Genomic DNA, 16690 nt, shown 5'->3' on the forward strand with positions numbered 1-16690 from the left:
CTTAAAGAAGAGTACATTATTGCATTTTAAGGAAAATAAAACAATGTCAGATTAACTTATTCTGTAGCTAGATGATAGAAACAAAATATTTAAAAGACTTACAATAAAAGGACCAAAGTATCTGAGTTATCCTAAAGTTGTTCCTTTAAACTCAAGATTTAGGTCTTCTCAAACATAGTTATATTCTAGACAATGGTGACTCATGGAATGTTGATTAAAGTTCATTTTCCATCAAACTGCCATGCATTTTTCTTCCTTACCTGTTTGGTATGATTGTCTACCATACTAGAAGAGTCATCAATAGCTAAACAAATCTGATATTGGCGTTTACTGGGCTTGGTCCTTCGAAGCCAAATTTTGTCTTTCCGAAATTGACTGGCAATGTATGGAATGATCTTCCGTATATTCAGTCGCTTCCCCGTTCGATAGTCTCCTCTATTAAATTTACCCAAACAGGAGCAAAGATTAGTTAACAGGTTTGTATCCCTTAAAATTTATTTAGGGATAAAAGTCACATTAATAATACTTTAATACCAGTATCCAGTTAGCAGTCACTTGACTCAATGAAGAATTACTGTCAGTTAAGAACTAAGGACCAGAATTCCTTTTGACCATCAGCCAGAAACACTGCTCATGTAATATGTCAATAATAATTAGTTCTTTCTAGAAAAGCTAAGACATTTTTTAAAAATCAAGAATAAACAGTGAATACAGTCTTGAATTCTGTTTTATACCATAACTCTGGAGGTTTCTTACTCTAGAGATAGCCTGCAGTCTCTTTTCCTTAGAGAATAAAATCCTTGCCTTCCTAAATCTCTGCTTGTGCTTCAATCAAAATTAAATAAACATGAAGCCGGACATGGTGGCATACGCTTGTAATCCCAGCATTTGGGAGGCTGAGACCTGAGGATCACGGTTTGTGAACAGCCTCAGCTACTTAGTGAGGCCCTCCGCAATTTAGTGAGACCCTGTTTCAAAATAAAGAATAGTGCCTCTGGGTTCCATCCCCAGATCCCACCCCTCCAAAAAAATTAAATAAACATGACTTGGACACATCTTTGAAAAGATTTAGGTGAGTAACAGCTTCAGCAGGTGGGCAATACCACACCCAAAGATTTGGCCAGTTTCCCATCTGAAAGTCAGGGAAGAGAAAACTGCCTTTATACCAAACATCACAGAAACCCTGTGGCAAAGATCACAAATGGAAACAGAGCAAAGAACACCATACTGGTGCCTACTTAGCACAAGTGGCACCCTAGAAGCCAACACCATAAATGGTTCAGCGCTGAGGACATCAGAACTTTCTGCAGACAATGTCATCTTTTGGGGGACAGTGAGGGCTTCCTCCTATAGAAGACTTACTTCAGTTTGGCTGCCTGAGTAGGCTCTAATATGAGACGCAGTTGCTCACACAACTGCTGTGAAAGAGATGTAGTTAAGACCAGGTAATTCTGCCACATCTCAACTGCAGCCTTCTCCTGGAACAACAACAACAAAATGAAGTTACTCTTAGAACATTAACATCAACCAAGACAATACAGCAAGATGAAGGCCTGAATCAGTAGGAAAAGCAATTTGCATAAAGCTTCTCTCAGCAAGCTGCTATCTAATTCACTTGATTTAAAATGTTTCAAGCCAGGTGTGATGGCACACACTTGTAATCTCAATATTTGGGAAGTTGAGACAGGAGGGTCACAGGTTCGAGGTCAGCCTCAGCAATTTAACCAGACCCTCAGTAATCTAGTGAAACCGTTTTAAAACAAAAAGGGCTGGTGAAGTAGGCTCAGAGGTAGTATGCCTCTGGGTTCAATCCTTAGTGTCTGTCTGTCTGTCTGTCTGTCTGACACACACACACACACACACACACACACACACACACACACACACACACAACTGACTCAGCCAGGTACATGCCTGTAATCATAGTATTTAGGAGGTTCAAGGCCAGTATGTGGTAATTTTAGCAAGATCTTATTTCAAAATAAAACAGGGCTGGAAATGTAGCTTAGAGTGTTCCTGGGTTCAACTCCCAGTACCACACATATACAAAGTTCTCTCTCTTTCACCCCAAACTTAGTTCCAGCTTACAAAGAATGATTTTGTGACCAAATCAATCAATGCCCTATTCACATCACCTATACATTATGACCTGTACCCTTCATATGGGGAGGCAGATGTGAAAGTAATTTTGGTGCCAGCAGATCCAACCCAGGTATTCATGGGATCTCAGAGTCATGTTTTAAGAGTAAAAGAGACAAGTAAGTACAATTCCCTCAGGTAACACACTCAACAGTGTGCATGCATATTTCCTGGACACAAAGGCCCATGATTTCTCCATCAGTGATAACAAAGCACTCCATACACATATGTAGTGGGGATGACGGTGATAATATAAACTAAAAACAACTCTTGATTAATCCACATAGCCAGCAAAACTATGGTAGCCTGCTTTCAGGCTGACACAACACAGACTTTTGGCTAGCTTTTCTACCAATGTCTTATCTACTAATACTATTATGGAGCCAGCAGCAGAAATCAAAGAAAATAAACGTAAGTTTCTCTGTTTAATAAAACTACACAATTAGTGCCAAGTGGGCAGAAAGTAACAAATACACTGAGGCTTTAGGACTGTAATTATATTATCCATATGCCTTTTATAAAGGTAACTGGAGCTAAAAACCTATTGAGTTGGTATCTTTAAAAAGTCCAGGTATTTTATGAAAACAAAACATAGTGACTTACTTCTTCTGGGTTTCCAGATTCATGTGGCTGCCACATTTCCAGCTGTCTCTCCATCTCCTGCCTTAACTCATTCACATCTTTTAAAAAAGGCTGAGAGAAAAAAGCATTAAAAAGAAGTAATCCAGGTTGGAATTAATTGACTTATTATCACTGGCTGCTTTCCTTCTTGCATTTTGAATGCAATACACATAGTCCAATGCCTGAGTCTCCACACATAAGCATATTTAATGGCACAATGACAGGATGCCAGATGACAGAGAAAATCTACCCCACCTAAACCAAAATCAAACACTCTCTACTCATCAAAAATGAAGAGTGGGCCGGGTGTGGTGGCACACGCTTGTAATCCCCGCGCTTGGGAGGTGGAGACGGGAGGATCGCGCAGGTTCGTAGCCAGCTGCGCTGGCTTAAGAGACCCTAATTCCAAAATATAAAAAAAATAGGTCTGGGAGTGTAGCCCGGAGGTAGAAGGGCTTCCAGCAACCCTAGTGGTACACGCTTGTAATCTCAGCATTCAGGAGGCTGACACAGAAAGATCGTGATTCACGAACAGCCTCAGCTACTTAGTGAGGCCCTCTGCAACTCACTGAGACCCGGTTTCAAAACAAAAAATAAAATAGGGCTGGGGTGTAGCCTAGAGGTAGAATGTCTTGATTCGATCCCTAGGAAGAGGAAGGGAAGGGAAGGGAAAGGAAGGAGGGAGGGAGGGAGGGAGGGAGGGAGGGAGGGAGGAAGGAAGGAAGGAAGGAAGGAAGGAAGGAAGGAAGGAAGGAAGGAAGGAAGGAAGGAAATGGTTTTTAAAAAATCTATTCTGCCAGCCAGGCATGGTGGCCCACACTTGTAAATCCCCGCGCTTGGGAGGCGGAGACAGGAGGATTGCGCAGGTTTGAAGCCAGCCGCACTGGCTTAAGAGACCATGTTTCCAAAAATAAAGTATAAAATAGGTCTGGGAGTGTAGCCCAGAGGTAGAAGGGCTTGCAGGAACCCCAGTACCACAAAAAAAAAAAAAAAAAATCTATCCTGCCATTAAGTCAAGTCAAACTATTAGAAGAAATCTCTATTAAAGGATTCTCCCTTAAATGCAGGCAATATGTAAGTCTGATTTTCATCACTTAATTGTTTAACTGTCCTGAAGACTCCTTACACAAGGATGGTAAGAAAAGTGGAATGTGGAGTCAAGATGAGGACCAGACCCATCATTATGGATAAGTTAGGGCACTGTGGCCCTTGGACTAATTGTTGGAACAGTGTCATTTTTTTTTTTTTTTTTTTTTTGGTGGTGGTACTGGGATTCCTGGAAGCCCTTCTGCCTCCGGGCTACACTCCAAGACCTATTTTATACTTTTTATTTGGAAATAGGGTCTCTTAAACCAGCGCGATCCTCCTGTCTCCACCTCCCAAGCGCAGGGATTACAAGTGTGCGCCACCACGCCCCGCTCAGTGTCATCTTTTTAAAGAACACTTGTCACCCAAGAGCATTCCTAAAAATTTCAATAATTTCCAAAAAACCCAAACAACCAGATGTCTTCTAAAGCTCTAAATATTTAAATGCAATTTAAAATTATGCTCTGTCAATTATTAAAGCAGCAATTTTTGAGTTTTGGCACCTGGAAAATTGTATCCACAAGTAATTGATGGGTGGTATGAATGGTTGAATCTCGTCTTCTCTCTGGCTTCTCATTCCCTCTCTCTTTGTAAGATCTATTCGTCCCAGGATCTTGGTGTTCTTCTGTTTTATCAGTCTGGGTCTCCATCTCCACCTCATCAAAGTCTATTTTCATAAAAGACAGTTTTGTTCAACATATTAAAGGACTGAGTTCTTTATTCTAGCCCATCAATCCTAACAATGAATCAAAACTCACTCAATTCATTCAACACATTTCCACATACTGATTCCACATTGTCTTGCTCTTTTTTTTTTTTTTGGTGGCACTGGGGTTTCTTGGAAACCCTTCTACCTCCAGCTACACTCCCAGACCTATTTTTATATTTTTTTTATTTGGAAACAGGATCTCTTAAGCCAGCGAGGCTGGCTTTGAACCTGCACGATTCTCCTGTCTCCACCTCCCAAGCACGGGGATTACAAGTGTGCGCCACTACATCTAGCTGTCTTGCTCTTTTAAGATGGTCACTGCCAAGTTCTTACTGATTTTTCTTTCTCCTTACCCTGATGTTGAAGGCAGCTGTTTCAGGGAGAGGAAATCGGGAGACTGTAGTTTACCTTAACAAGCCTTTTTATACTGTAATGCTTTAAGCCCTGTGTATGTAGATCTTGGCTAAAAAAAAAAAAAAAAAAAAAAAAAAGTTTGTGGACAAAACTTAGTGGCAGAGAGCTTGCCTAACATACATGAGGTCCTGAATTTGATTCCAAGCATCATAAAGAAAAAAACCCCAGGGATGGTGGTGCATGCTTGTAATCCCAGCATTTGAGAGGCCAGGACTGAAGGACTGTGGTTCACAGATGGCCTCAGCTACTTAGCGAGGCCCTTTGCAACTCAGTGAGACCCTGTTTCGAAAAATAAAAACCACAGCCGGGCATGGTGGTGCATGCTTGTAATCCCAGCATTTGGGAGGTTGAGATAGGAGGATCATAGTTCACAGACAGCCTCAACTACTTAGCGAAGCCCTTTGCAACTCAGTGAGACCCTGTTTCAAAATAAAGAACAAAAAATAGGACTGGGGGTGTAGCTTGGAGGTAGAATGCCCCTGGGTTCCATCCCCAGTACTGCAAAATAAGTAAATAAATAAATAAATACTAAAATTAAAAGAAAAAATAATTGTTTCATCTTACAGATGAGAAAACTGAGGCGAGAACAGAATAACTTGCCTTGACTCATAAGGTAATAAGAGGCAAAACCTACCATTTCCTACATTAACAAATCTTTTGAATTGCCTGTAATCCCAGCACATTTCGGAGGCTGAGACAGGAGGATTGTGGTTTGCAACCAGCCTCAGCTACTTAGTGAGGCCCTTTGCAACTCAGTGAAACCCTGTTTCAAAATAAAAAATAAAATATAGGGCTGGGGTGTAACTCGGAGGTAGAATGCCCCTGGGTTCCATGCCCAATATCGGAGGGGGGGGGGGGATGATAAAAAAGATACTTTTCTTTAAAGCCAAGCATGGTGGTGCATGCTTGTGATCCCAGTACTTAAGATCCCAGGTTTGTGGCCAACCTCAGCAACTTGTGAGACCCTATTTCAGAATAAAGAATGAAAACTGGGGCAGGGGGTGTAGCCTGGAGGTAGAATGTCCCTGGCTCATATCCACATTAATACACACACTCTCACAAAACGTTTTCATTAAAGAAAATTATTCTGAGCTGTGTATGGTAGAGCATGCTTGCAATACCAATATGTATAAGGTGAGACAGGAGGATTATAGGCTAGTGGCCAGCCTCAGCAACTTAGTGAGACTTTAAAATAAAGTAGGTTTGGGGTGTAGCTCAGTAGAATGCCCCTGGGTTCCTTCCCCAGTACCACCAAAGAGGAAGGAAGGAAGGAGTTAATTATGTTATTTTCTACATATTTTTAAAAAATGGTTGGAAATTTAACTTTCAGTGCCCTTTGAAGGATGGTACCCTGTGACCATAGTTAAAATTAGTACAGGCAAATTATTAATCTAAGTCATAGGTTAGAAAATGAAGCAAGAGCCAACTTCTCCAAGAGAACTTAGAGGGTTTGGTCACTAGTAAGACTCACTGGAGGCTGCTGTGGCCCCCAACTTGACTTCCTCTGGCTTCAGCCGCTCCACTTCTGCTGCTCTGAGCTCCTCCTGCTCCTCTGAATCCATGAGGGCACCTTCTGTCTCCTCTGCCTGATCTTGGCTGGAGTCCTTTGCACTCTGTTGCTGCTCCTTGCTGGCCGCGTCTGCCAACAGTGAGAGCACACACATATGAAAAGCTTAGGTTTTTGCATAACAAATTAACACCCCTGAGACCACCTCTTTTTTATGGGGAAAAAAACATAATTCAAGTTCACACTTCTTGCCATTGCAGTTCAAGTGATTATGAAGAAACGTCTATTATTAGACCAGTACTAGGTTTGAATATGGCTGCTTGTAAAGATATTGCAACCTTTTAGAAGATAATATTTATTCTCTATTTGCCTGGCAGGCATACAGTCACAGAGAGCTAAGTGAGCTAAAGGAAGAAAACTCCCTGCACCATACCATAGGTCTGTGCATCATATGCGTCGCTGCCTTGTTTAATGTGCTCAAAAGCATCTGCATCTTCGGCCTGGGCCTGGGCCTGGGCCTGGGCCTGAGACTGGGCTGGTTCCTGTTCTGCCTGGCTGTCGTTATCCATAGTCCTCAACCTCTTATGCACATGCTCATTGTGATCACCCAGGGAGCGTTCATTGTCAGCCTGCCCAGGTTTCCTTTTAAAACTCTGTGGGAAGAGGAAATTCATCAGAAACTTGTCTGTAATGGCAGATTCAAGATAACCATAATTTACCTAGATGGACATTGATAGGTAAATTAGGGATAGCCAAACAGCAATGGAACTCGATGCACCTATTATAAAGGATGGGGCTTCTATACATTTATATGCACAGGGTTATATCTGAAATAAAGTTAAGGAAGCAAAGAAATAAATACTCATACATACATCTATATACATGTTACATACAAAGAAAATATCAGGGCACAGATTTGTATATAATAATTTCATGGATGTGGCTTACACTCCATTAAAGAAAATGCAAATAACTACGGACAGTAAAAAGGATGAGGGTGATTGGTGCTGGACAATGGAACATTGCACGAGCTCATGGCAGCATAGCAGGAATGGGTGTGAGTGCCAGAAAGGAACCCCAATGATGAGATTCCACTGGGCAACACCATGGTCCTGCTCTGCTCATCTAGGATGCCACCATGTCTAGTCCAACAGTGAAGGCTGGGAATATGGCCTTTTGTTTAAAACTACATTCACAACATCTTCTTGTACATGCAGCCATCACCTGAGTTTAGTTAGAGTGATAGAAACCTGTGTGTTTTTCCTGGTGTGTTTCTGGGAGGCCAACCGGGCAACAAAGTTGGATGCATGGCCTTCTGCCTGGTTTGCATCTGCAGCTCCACTCCCGTGTTCCTAGGAAATCCAAGCCATAGAGAATGAAACGTACAAGTGCTGGTTATTGTACCACATTGAGTACAATTTCTCTTACCATAATGCTCAGCTCAGAATCAGCTTACCACCCCTACCTACCTGCCTGCTCTAAGACTCATCCATGACAAAGGCCCAGTCTGTGGGTACAAACAGGAGTACTGAGACCCTGATTTCTGTTACCTCTGAGGTACCTTTGCTTTGTAAGGCTGATTAGTTCCTTGTCTATAGGAGCAGTCTTACTCCAAAGCCAGGACAGCCCTCAATTAGAAATCAAGGTTCATTACCAAACAGCTATGCAACCTTCGCTGGAGCTTATTATCCACCAAACATTGAGAAAACAACAGTATTATCTATCTCACAGGGTTATTATGAGGACTTGTTAAAGTAAAGAAATTACTATCACTTAAAAGATGCTCAATGAATAGTGAGTGGGGTAGGTGAGTATGATCAGTAAAGAGTTATTACTGATGAGAAACAGGGGCTCAAAGAGGCTAACCAGCATGTCCTTTGATATTTAATACTGTGCCCACAGCAGGCCAGCAGCCTGTAAACTGTGGTCATTACTGGAATACATCACCACCAGGTCAAGGAATAAAGAAAGGTTTGCTTTTTTAAGATAAAACATTTAGAATCCTAGTGAAAAACAAGGAAACGTAAAATACCATTAGAGGCATACTGCTGCATAAGGGCTAAATTCAAACCTTTCAGAAAAACAAGATGAACATGATTCTTACTAGGTATTTCACTTAAATATTAAAGCCCATAGCAAAAAATCTGAAGTTCTTTTTCTCAGAGGCCTTTGGTATACAATAATTTTTTCCAAGGGTGGGAGATGATCTTTTAGATGTAACAAAAAAACAAACAGAAAATTCTATGTAATCTATGCAATCAACTTCTGCTAAGAAGGTGACTTTAGACGGGAAGGCAGCTGGCTGAGGTAGCAAGGACCCCTCACCTCCTTGCCTGGCTCCTTCTCAGGGGCAGCCCCAGCCAGCTCCACAGCCTGAGCACTCTGCATGCTCTCCAGGCCCGCCTGCCCGCAGGAGGGATGCTCCTTTCTCTCCGCAGCCTCTGGCACCTGCTCCTCTGTGTCAGACTCCTCCCCTTCTTCTTCCTGATTCTGCAGAGAAATCAGAGACAGCATTATGTGAGCTGGGAGAAAAACATGAATTGGGAACCTGTGCAGAAAGTAGACTCCCCACTCCGCTCTGAATGGAGTCTGCAAAAAGAGGATTAGGAAGAGAGGGGCTTCAAATGGAAACAAAACTCTTTGGCAGTGTCAAAAGGTGATGGATAAGTATTCTAAAATAAGATTCTAAGGCCGGATGTGGTAGCACACGCTTGTAATCCCTGTGCTTGGGAGGCTGAGACAGGAGGATCACACGGGTTTGAAGCCAGGCTCAGCTACTTAGTGAGGCTCTCAGCAACTTAGTGAGACCCTGTTTCCAAATATAATATAAAATAGGTCTAGGTCTGGGAGTATAGCCCGGAGGTAGAAAGCCTCTGGGTTCCACCCCCAGTAGATTCTAAGCTGGGGGTTGGGGTGGCGCGCACTTGTAATCCCCACGCTTGGGAGGCGGAGACAGGAGGATCCAGGTTCGCGGACAGACTCAGCTACTTAGTGAGGCTCTTTGCATCTCAGTGAGACCCTGTTTCAAAATGAAGAATTAAAAATGGGGGCTGGGGGTGTAGCTCGAAGGTAGATGCCCCTCCCTGAGTTCCATTCCCAGTACCACACACACACACACACCAAAAAAAAAAAAAAAAAAAAAAAAGATTCTACGGCAAGATGTGTTTCCCCCTCCTCACTAATACATAAGAAAAGTCCACATATCCGTAATACCTGGGGCTGGAGACCATGGTCAGCAGGGCTACCATTCTCTCTGCCTTCCTCAGCTGCTTCCCCGTCCTCTTCCTCCAGAGGTTGCTGCGGCTCCTCTGAGTCTTCTTCAGGATGCTCGGCATCTTTGCCTTGGTTATCAGCTCCTGTGTCCATCTCCTCCTCCGTTCCCACTTGGTCATCTTCACTGGGGCCTTCTTCAGGGTTGTGTGGAACATCACCTTCATTCTGGTCAGCCTCAGCCTCTTCACTCATTTCCTCAGTTTCATGACCTGCTTCTGTATCCATCTGTTTGTCTTTGATCTCCAAAGGATTCTCTTCTGGATAGATCAACAAGAAGGAACTCAGAATTCTGAAAACTTAACAATTTCTTTAGCTGGAGGCAGTTGCGCACTTTATTTATTGTGATACTAGGGATAAAACCCAGGGGCTTTCTACTTCCAGGCTACACTCCCATACCCATTTTCATATTTTATTGGAAATTGGGTCTCACTAAGTTGATGAGGCTGGCTTTGAACCTGTGGGTTCCTCTTGTCTCAGCATCCCAAGTACTGGGATTACAAGTGTGCGCTACCATGCCCAGCTACATGTTTTGTTTTTATTCTCTGAGCCAGGCACTGGCAAATAAAGCCCATAGGTAAAATCTGGTTTCCACCTGTTTGTATCAGTTAAAAGGTTTACCAAGATGGGCATGGTGGTTACATGCTTGTAATCCCAGCATTTGGAAGGCTGAAACAGGAGGATAGCTGTTCACCAACAGCCTCAGCTACTTAGTGAGGTCCTTTGCAATTCAGTGAAACTTTGTTTCAAAATAAAGAATAAAAAATAGGGCTGGAGCTGGGAGCTGGGCATTGTTGCACGCACCTGTAACTCAAGCATTTGGGAGGCTGAGACTGGAGGACTGCAGTTCACAGCCTCAGCTACTTAGCAAGGCCCTTCCCAACTCAGTGAGACCCTGTTTCAAGAAATAAAAATTACTTGCTTGTAATCCCCATGCTTGGGAGGTTGAGACAGGAGAATCACACAGGTTCAAAGCCAGCCTCAGCTACTTAGTGAGGCTCTCAGCAACTTAGTGAGACCCTGTTTCCAAATAAAGTATAAAATAGGTCTAGGTCTGGGAGTATAGCCCGGAGGTAGAAAGCCTCTGGGTTCTACTCCCAGTATCACCAAAATAAAAATAAACAAACAAATAAATACATAAATAAAAAGACTTAAAAACTAAGGCTAGGAGTGTAGCTCGGAGATATGATGACCCTGGGTTCCATCCTAGTACTGCAAAACAAAAGGCTGAGGGTGTAGCTCGGAGGTAGACTGCCCCTGGGTTTCACCCCCACCCCCAAAAAAGGGGGGAGGTGGGTTTTGCCAAAACATAGCTGCATCCATTTTCTTAGTTATGTGTTTACCCCATCTCTACCGTGTGCTAGCTACAACTGCTTTCATACTACAGAGGTATATATAAATATCTGCAACAAAGCTCTTATTATAGACTACAAAGTCTACAATATTTATTATCTGATACTTTATAAAAAAGTTTACTCAACCCATTCTGAACCATACCGTTACATTACATAGTTATTTTCATAGTGCATTTTATTAAGCTGGGGATGGTGACATACACTTGTAATCCAAGTACTTGCTAGGCTGAGACAGGAGAATTGCTGGTTTGAGTTAGCCTCAGCATCCTAGTGAGACCCTGTTTCAAAATTTTAAAAAAGGAGGGGGGATGGGAGAAACAGATGTAGCTCAGAAATAGAATGCTCCTAATCTCCAGTGCCACAAAAAAGTAATCTACTTAAAACCAAGAAAAACCCCATAAAACAAATAAGCAAGCAAACAAACAAACAAAAAAAAAACCCCACAATAGGACCAAACATAAAAGATGAGTTTGATGCTCAATTACTATTGCTGATAATTGATGGATGCCATTCCTTATCATACATACAAAATGAAACTCAATATTATTTGAAAAAAGTTTTTTCTTTTGCGAGTCTGGGGATGGAATCTAGAGGCATTCAACCTCCAAGCTACATATTTTATTCTTTATTTTGAGACAGGGCCTATTTTTTATTCTTTATTTTGAGAAAGGGTCTCACTAAGTTGCAGAGGGCCTCACTAAGTAGCTGAGGCTGTCTGCGAACTGGGATCCTCCAGTATCAGCCTCTCGAATGCTGGGATTACAAGCATGCGTCACCATGCCCGGCTTGAAAAAAGTTTTATTAGAAGAACTTTGTATACTTTGGTGGCTTCAGAAATGAGTTATTTTATTAATAAGTAATTCTTTAAGAAAACTTCTTAGTTCATATACACAATCACCTAAAGAAGCTTGGATATTTTAAGGCTTATTAAACTCTTACTGGATTTGATTTTGAATCTTAATTTTTATGCTTGTTTGGTTGTTGACTTCAGGATTGAAGTCAGATTCCAAAATTAAATTTTTATTTTATATGTATATATATATATATATATATATTTTTTTTTTTGTGGTACTACAGATGAAAGCCAGGGGCCTTCTACCTCCAGGCTACACCCCCAAACCTGTCGTATATTTTATTTGGAACAGAGTCTCACTAAGTTGCTGAGATACTCACTAAGCTGCTGAGGCTGGCTTTGAACCTGTGATACCTCTGTCTCAGAGTCCCAAGTACTGAGATTACAAGTATGTGCTACCACACCCAGCTCCAATGTTTAATTTTTATTTAACATTGCATTCATTCTTCTATAACTTGCTAATTTTTTTGTTTTAAAAACCTACATATATATTTTAAAATAGCTTTTCTAAATATGTAACTCATTTAAATCAGAGTAAAGCTACCTCACAACTGTCTGGCTGGTTAGCCAACATGAGTGGGGAGCTTCGATTGTAGGGGCATCTCCTATACAGTGCTTTCAATTATTATCAGACATCAGTCCCTAGAGCACCAGGGTTGAAAAATGGGTGACAGAGGCACTGGATTCCTGTCAGGTACATGTGATTTTCTTGAATTAGTTTCATTCCAAATCACAATGGTTCATATTTCAGAATAAACACAAAACAATAACCGACACCATCATTTTCCAAAGAAAACTGTACCTGGATTACAGGAGAGGTCTGAGCATACCAAGACTGCACAGTGCTACCTGTGTCAACCCATGACAGGAACACAGCAATGGCTATGAAGAGACGGTACTGTGTGTGGTGAAACACCACCAGGGACCAGCAGTGCCAAATACAGGACAGAAAACGACACGGATCTGCTGGCTGGGGAGCTGTAGGTCTATACACGAGAAACACCACAAAGGACATGCAAACAACGTTCTCACATTGGGACTGACTGAGCTAACCAAACAAGACTCCCAAACTGGCCATGACAGCTGGCTAACTCTGAAATCAGTTATTGTTCACTGTCAATGACTTCCAACTCATTTTCTTGGGGTTTCTCAAAGATGTACCTTCTCCGTCCTCATTGTCTGTGCCTTCACCACCATTCTCATCTTCATTGTCAAGGTTCAAGTCATCTGGAAGGTCTAAAGCCTCAGGTTCTGGCAGCTGTTCCTGATTGCCATGGTAAGGGTCCACCTCATTTTCATCATATTCTCTCTTTGAGGCAATAAAGAGAGAAAAAGAAGTTAAAAAAATTTTCACCTAAAGTTAGCTTGTGTGTGTGTGTGGTATTGGGGATGGAACCCAGGGGCATTCTACCTCTGAGCTACATCCCCAACCCTATTTTTTATTCTTTATTTTTTAAGATTTAAAATTTTTTATTAGTGCATTGTATTTATACACCATAATGAGGTAAAAAACTTGTGTAGACATAAATGGACACATCACCCAGCCAGCCCCAACCCAGTCCCCACCTTACTCCCATCCCTCCCTCCCATGCTTGGTTTAGTGGTTGACTTTGATATATGGATAAGTACATCATGTGCTTTAAAGCGTTTCTCTCTCCCCACCTCCCATCCCCACAGTTAGATTGCCTTATTTGTTCCTCTACGGGATCTCTTTTTCACCTGGAGTTCGTCCTATGACCCCATTCACCCTAGCTTTCACATATTAGGGAAAGTATCAAATTCCTTACTTTTTGTGACTGACTAGAGTCTCACTGAGTTGCAAAGGGCTTCACTAAGTAGCTGAGGCTGTTCGCGAACTGCAGTCCTCCTGTCTCAGCCTCCCAAATGCTAGGATTACAAGTGTGAGCCACAATACCCAGCTAAAATTAGCTTTATAACCATTTATACTACATCAAGAGAATACAATGTCTCTCCTTCCCTAAAATTTCCAGCACACATATTTTAATATTTTTAGACCTTCTATTTTAGAATTTCAAATTTCACCTTCTTTTAGATTCTCCAAAGATAACAGGTCTAGTTATTTAATTTCAAATAAGAAACTTGTGAGAAAAGGATCACAGGTTTTAGTTTCTAAACTAAAGCATAGAGACAGATGATTTGTTGGTAACCAGTAATCAGATGTGTTATGCCTGTTAAAAGCCTCTGTTGCATATTATTTTATCAAGCAATGGGATGGTAATCAACAAATGGAAAAAATGTCACGGCGCATTCCAAGAACTACGCAGTACAAGGCCCTGGTCTTGAGTCAGGAGAGCAGTCATTTCAAATCCTCAGTACCTTGCAAGGCGTGGTGGCGCACGCTTGTAATCCCAGCATTTGGGAGGCTGAGACAGGAGGATCGCGGTTCATGGACAGCCTCAGCTATTTAGTGAGGCCCTTTACAACTCAATGAGACCCTGTTTCAAAATAAAGAATGAAAAATAGGGCTGGGGGGTGTGTGTGGCTTGAAGGTAGAATGCCCCTGGGTTCCATCTCCAATACCACACACACACACACACACACACACACACACACACACACACACAAAAAATTCCTCATTACCTCATCTATTTGTTCATTAATTTTGTCTTGGCTTTGTTCACCGTTATCAGAATCTGCCTCTTCCTTTTCTTTCTTGTGTTGCTGGTTTTTATCTTTCTTTGAATTCCCAGCATCCAAGTTGTCATCTTTAGCAACAAGTTCAGAATCTTCCTAAATGTCAAAAGAAGGAAAAATAATACTCAATCTAAGAAACTGCTCTGCATGGGCTAACACTCCTAATGCAGCCCACACACATGGGCTGCATAATTCCTGCCTACTAGGCCTATCCCATACAAATACCAGGCTGATAGGGAACCAAACATCCATGAAAGAGAACAGGACACATATGCCCAGAATGCAGCAAGAAGAGTTAAGTGTGTAAATGGTGGGTCTGATAATTACATGCATTATGCCCTGCTACTGCAGGGTCCCACCCAGCACTGGCCTTTTTCCTAAACTGGGAGCTGGAGAAATTCAGTGGCCAATGGGAGAATTGACTTGGAGCATCTGCACTAAATCTTAACTTCCCTCCTCCATAACATGAGGAATGACTTAGGCCAGTCTATGCTTTCAAGAGATAAAGAGACAAAAAAAGAGAGAGATGTAAGAAAAACAAAGACCAGTAAATGACAGGGAATGGCAGGTGGTGGGAAGATTACCTGCTCTTGCCCTGGGGACTTTGGGATGGGGGAATCTTAATTACCTCATCCATTCCTGGTCCTGTTTCTTCAGTTTTACTGTCTTCTTCCTCCTCATCTTCTTCCTCGTCATCACCCCAAAGCCTCTCATCTAGTTTGTCAGCCTCCTCACCATTGAGATCTCCCATCTGTTTATCCAGGTCTCCGCCCTCACTATCTGACTTCTCATCATCCTCTTCTGAAAGGGAAGGCACTGAGCTTAGTTAGGCAGATCTCTAGTGACTCAGCACTGTGTGTGTAAGAGGCATGGGCCGACTTCCTGGCAAGGGTCCCATCTTGGGTTTACAGATGGTTTCTAGACACTATAAGCAGATGCCTTTAGATCTACTGAAGAAGTTCTGTGTTTTGCAGACTGTTTGGAGAAATATGTGAATAAACAGTAAGAAAGTGGTGGAATTGTTGTCAGGATGTCTGGTTCTGGTGTTGGGGGAACACCCACTATGGAACACAGCAGCCTCACTGTGTTCCTACCTATAAAATGGTGGACTGAAGTAGGTTGAGTTTCAAGGGTCCTCTTCCAACTTCAACACACTATCTGAAATCAGGTCTGGATCAATTAATCAATCAGAATTTTCTTCCTTTTGCCTCTGCTCAAGGTCTACTTTGCAAACAACTATATCTTTATTCTTCACAAGCAAGTATATGCTTTTCTACTCAAAGGTCAACATTCATTTCTGCAAGCTCTTGCTTAGAGTAAGATACTGGTACAAATATATGCCAGATATAAGAAATAATTCTCAAATAATTTTTAATGATAAGGAGAATGTTCATAAGATGTTAAATAAAAAACACTATATATGGTCTGTATATGAGATAAATGAAAATACACCAAAATTATTAAGTGGCTTGGGTGGTGAGCCTGAGGACTATTTGTTTTTTTCCTACATTTCATTCCAACAAACATCTATTATTTTTGTAACGGGGGGAGGGGGGTGTGTGTGTCACTAAAATACAACTACCCAGAACAGTTTGCTTCAGGCTGACAGCAAACCTTTGTTAGAGATCCTTCCCTGTCCCTTTGGACTTCACTGTGGAAGTAACACTACCCAGCCACTGCACTTAGCACACAAGGCTGTCAACCAAGGTCTTGGTTTACACAGAAACAATCTCCAAGACCGATTGCACATTTCTGCCTTGGTGGAGATGGTGATGGCATATGCAGTGGCTGAATTTCCATCTGTAGTTATGCAGAGTAGCCCAACTCATCTCAAACAATTATAATAGGCTTCTGATTGAGAGCTTATCATCTCCTGGACAAAATATTTATGCTTTTAAAAACAAGAATAAAGTGACAGATAATCTCAAACCTTGTTCTTCAAGCTCCCCATCGTGCATTTTCCCCTCAAAGTCTTCTGACATCTCAATGGCATTATCCTCGCCCTTAATATCAGATTTTGAGTTAGGATCCTCTTTATCCTTTTCTTGACCTTTCTGGAATGAATCTTCCACCTTATCAAA

General features: G+C 41.8%; 1 protein-coding gene across 3 annotated transcripts in view; it reads right to left on the reverse strand.

The window, feature by feature from the left end:
- The window catches only part of MDN1 (midasin AAA ATPase 1), a gene marked incomplete at both ends in the record, with an annotated part of 175663 nt that overhangs the window by 8825 nt on the left and 150148 nt on the right, over positions 1-16690 (reverse strand). Inside the window, 13 exons of one of the 3 annotated variants that reach the window (XM_080700327.1) lie at positions 261-435; positions 1363-1478; positions 2743-2832; positions 4350-4513; positions 6441-6608; positions 6910-7129; positions 7727-7828; positions 8802-8960; positions 9690-10003; positions 13116-13263; positions 14556-14705; positions 15238-15410; positions 16540-16681. In XM_080700327.1, coding sequence (XP_080556453.1) covers positions 261-435; positions 1363-1478; positions 2743-2832; positions 4350-4513; positions 6441-6608; positions 6910-7129; positions 7727-7828; positions 8802-8960; positions 9690-10003; positions 13116-13263; positions 14556-14705; positions 15238-15410; positions 16540-16681 — 2121 coding nt within the window. Of the gene's footprint in view, positions 1-260; positions 436-1362; positions 1479-2742; positions 2833-4349; positions 4514-6440; positions 6609-6909; positions 7130-7726; positions 7829-8801; positions 8967-9689; positions 10007-13115; positions 13264-14555; positions 14706-15237; positions 15411-16539; positions 16682-16690 lie in introns of all 3 variants that reach the window. The other 2 variants (XM_080700326.1, XM_080700325.1) reach the window with 2 other exon arrangements.

This window comes from Muscardinus avellanarius (assembly GCF_963383645.1).
Source record: "Muscardinus avellanarius genome assembly, chromosome: 8".
Taxonomy (NCBI): Eukaryota; Metazoa; Chordata; class Mammalia; order Rodentia; family Gliridae; genus Muscardinus; species Muscardinus avellanarius.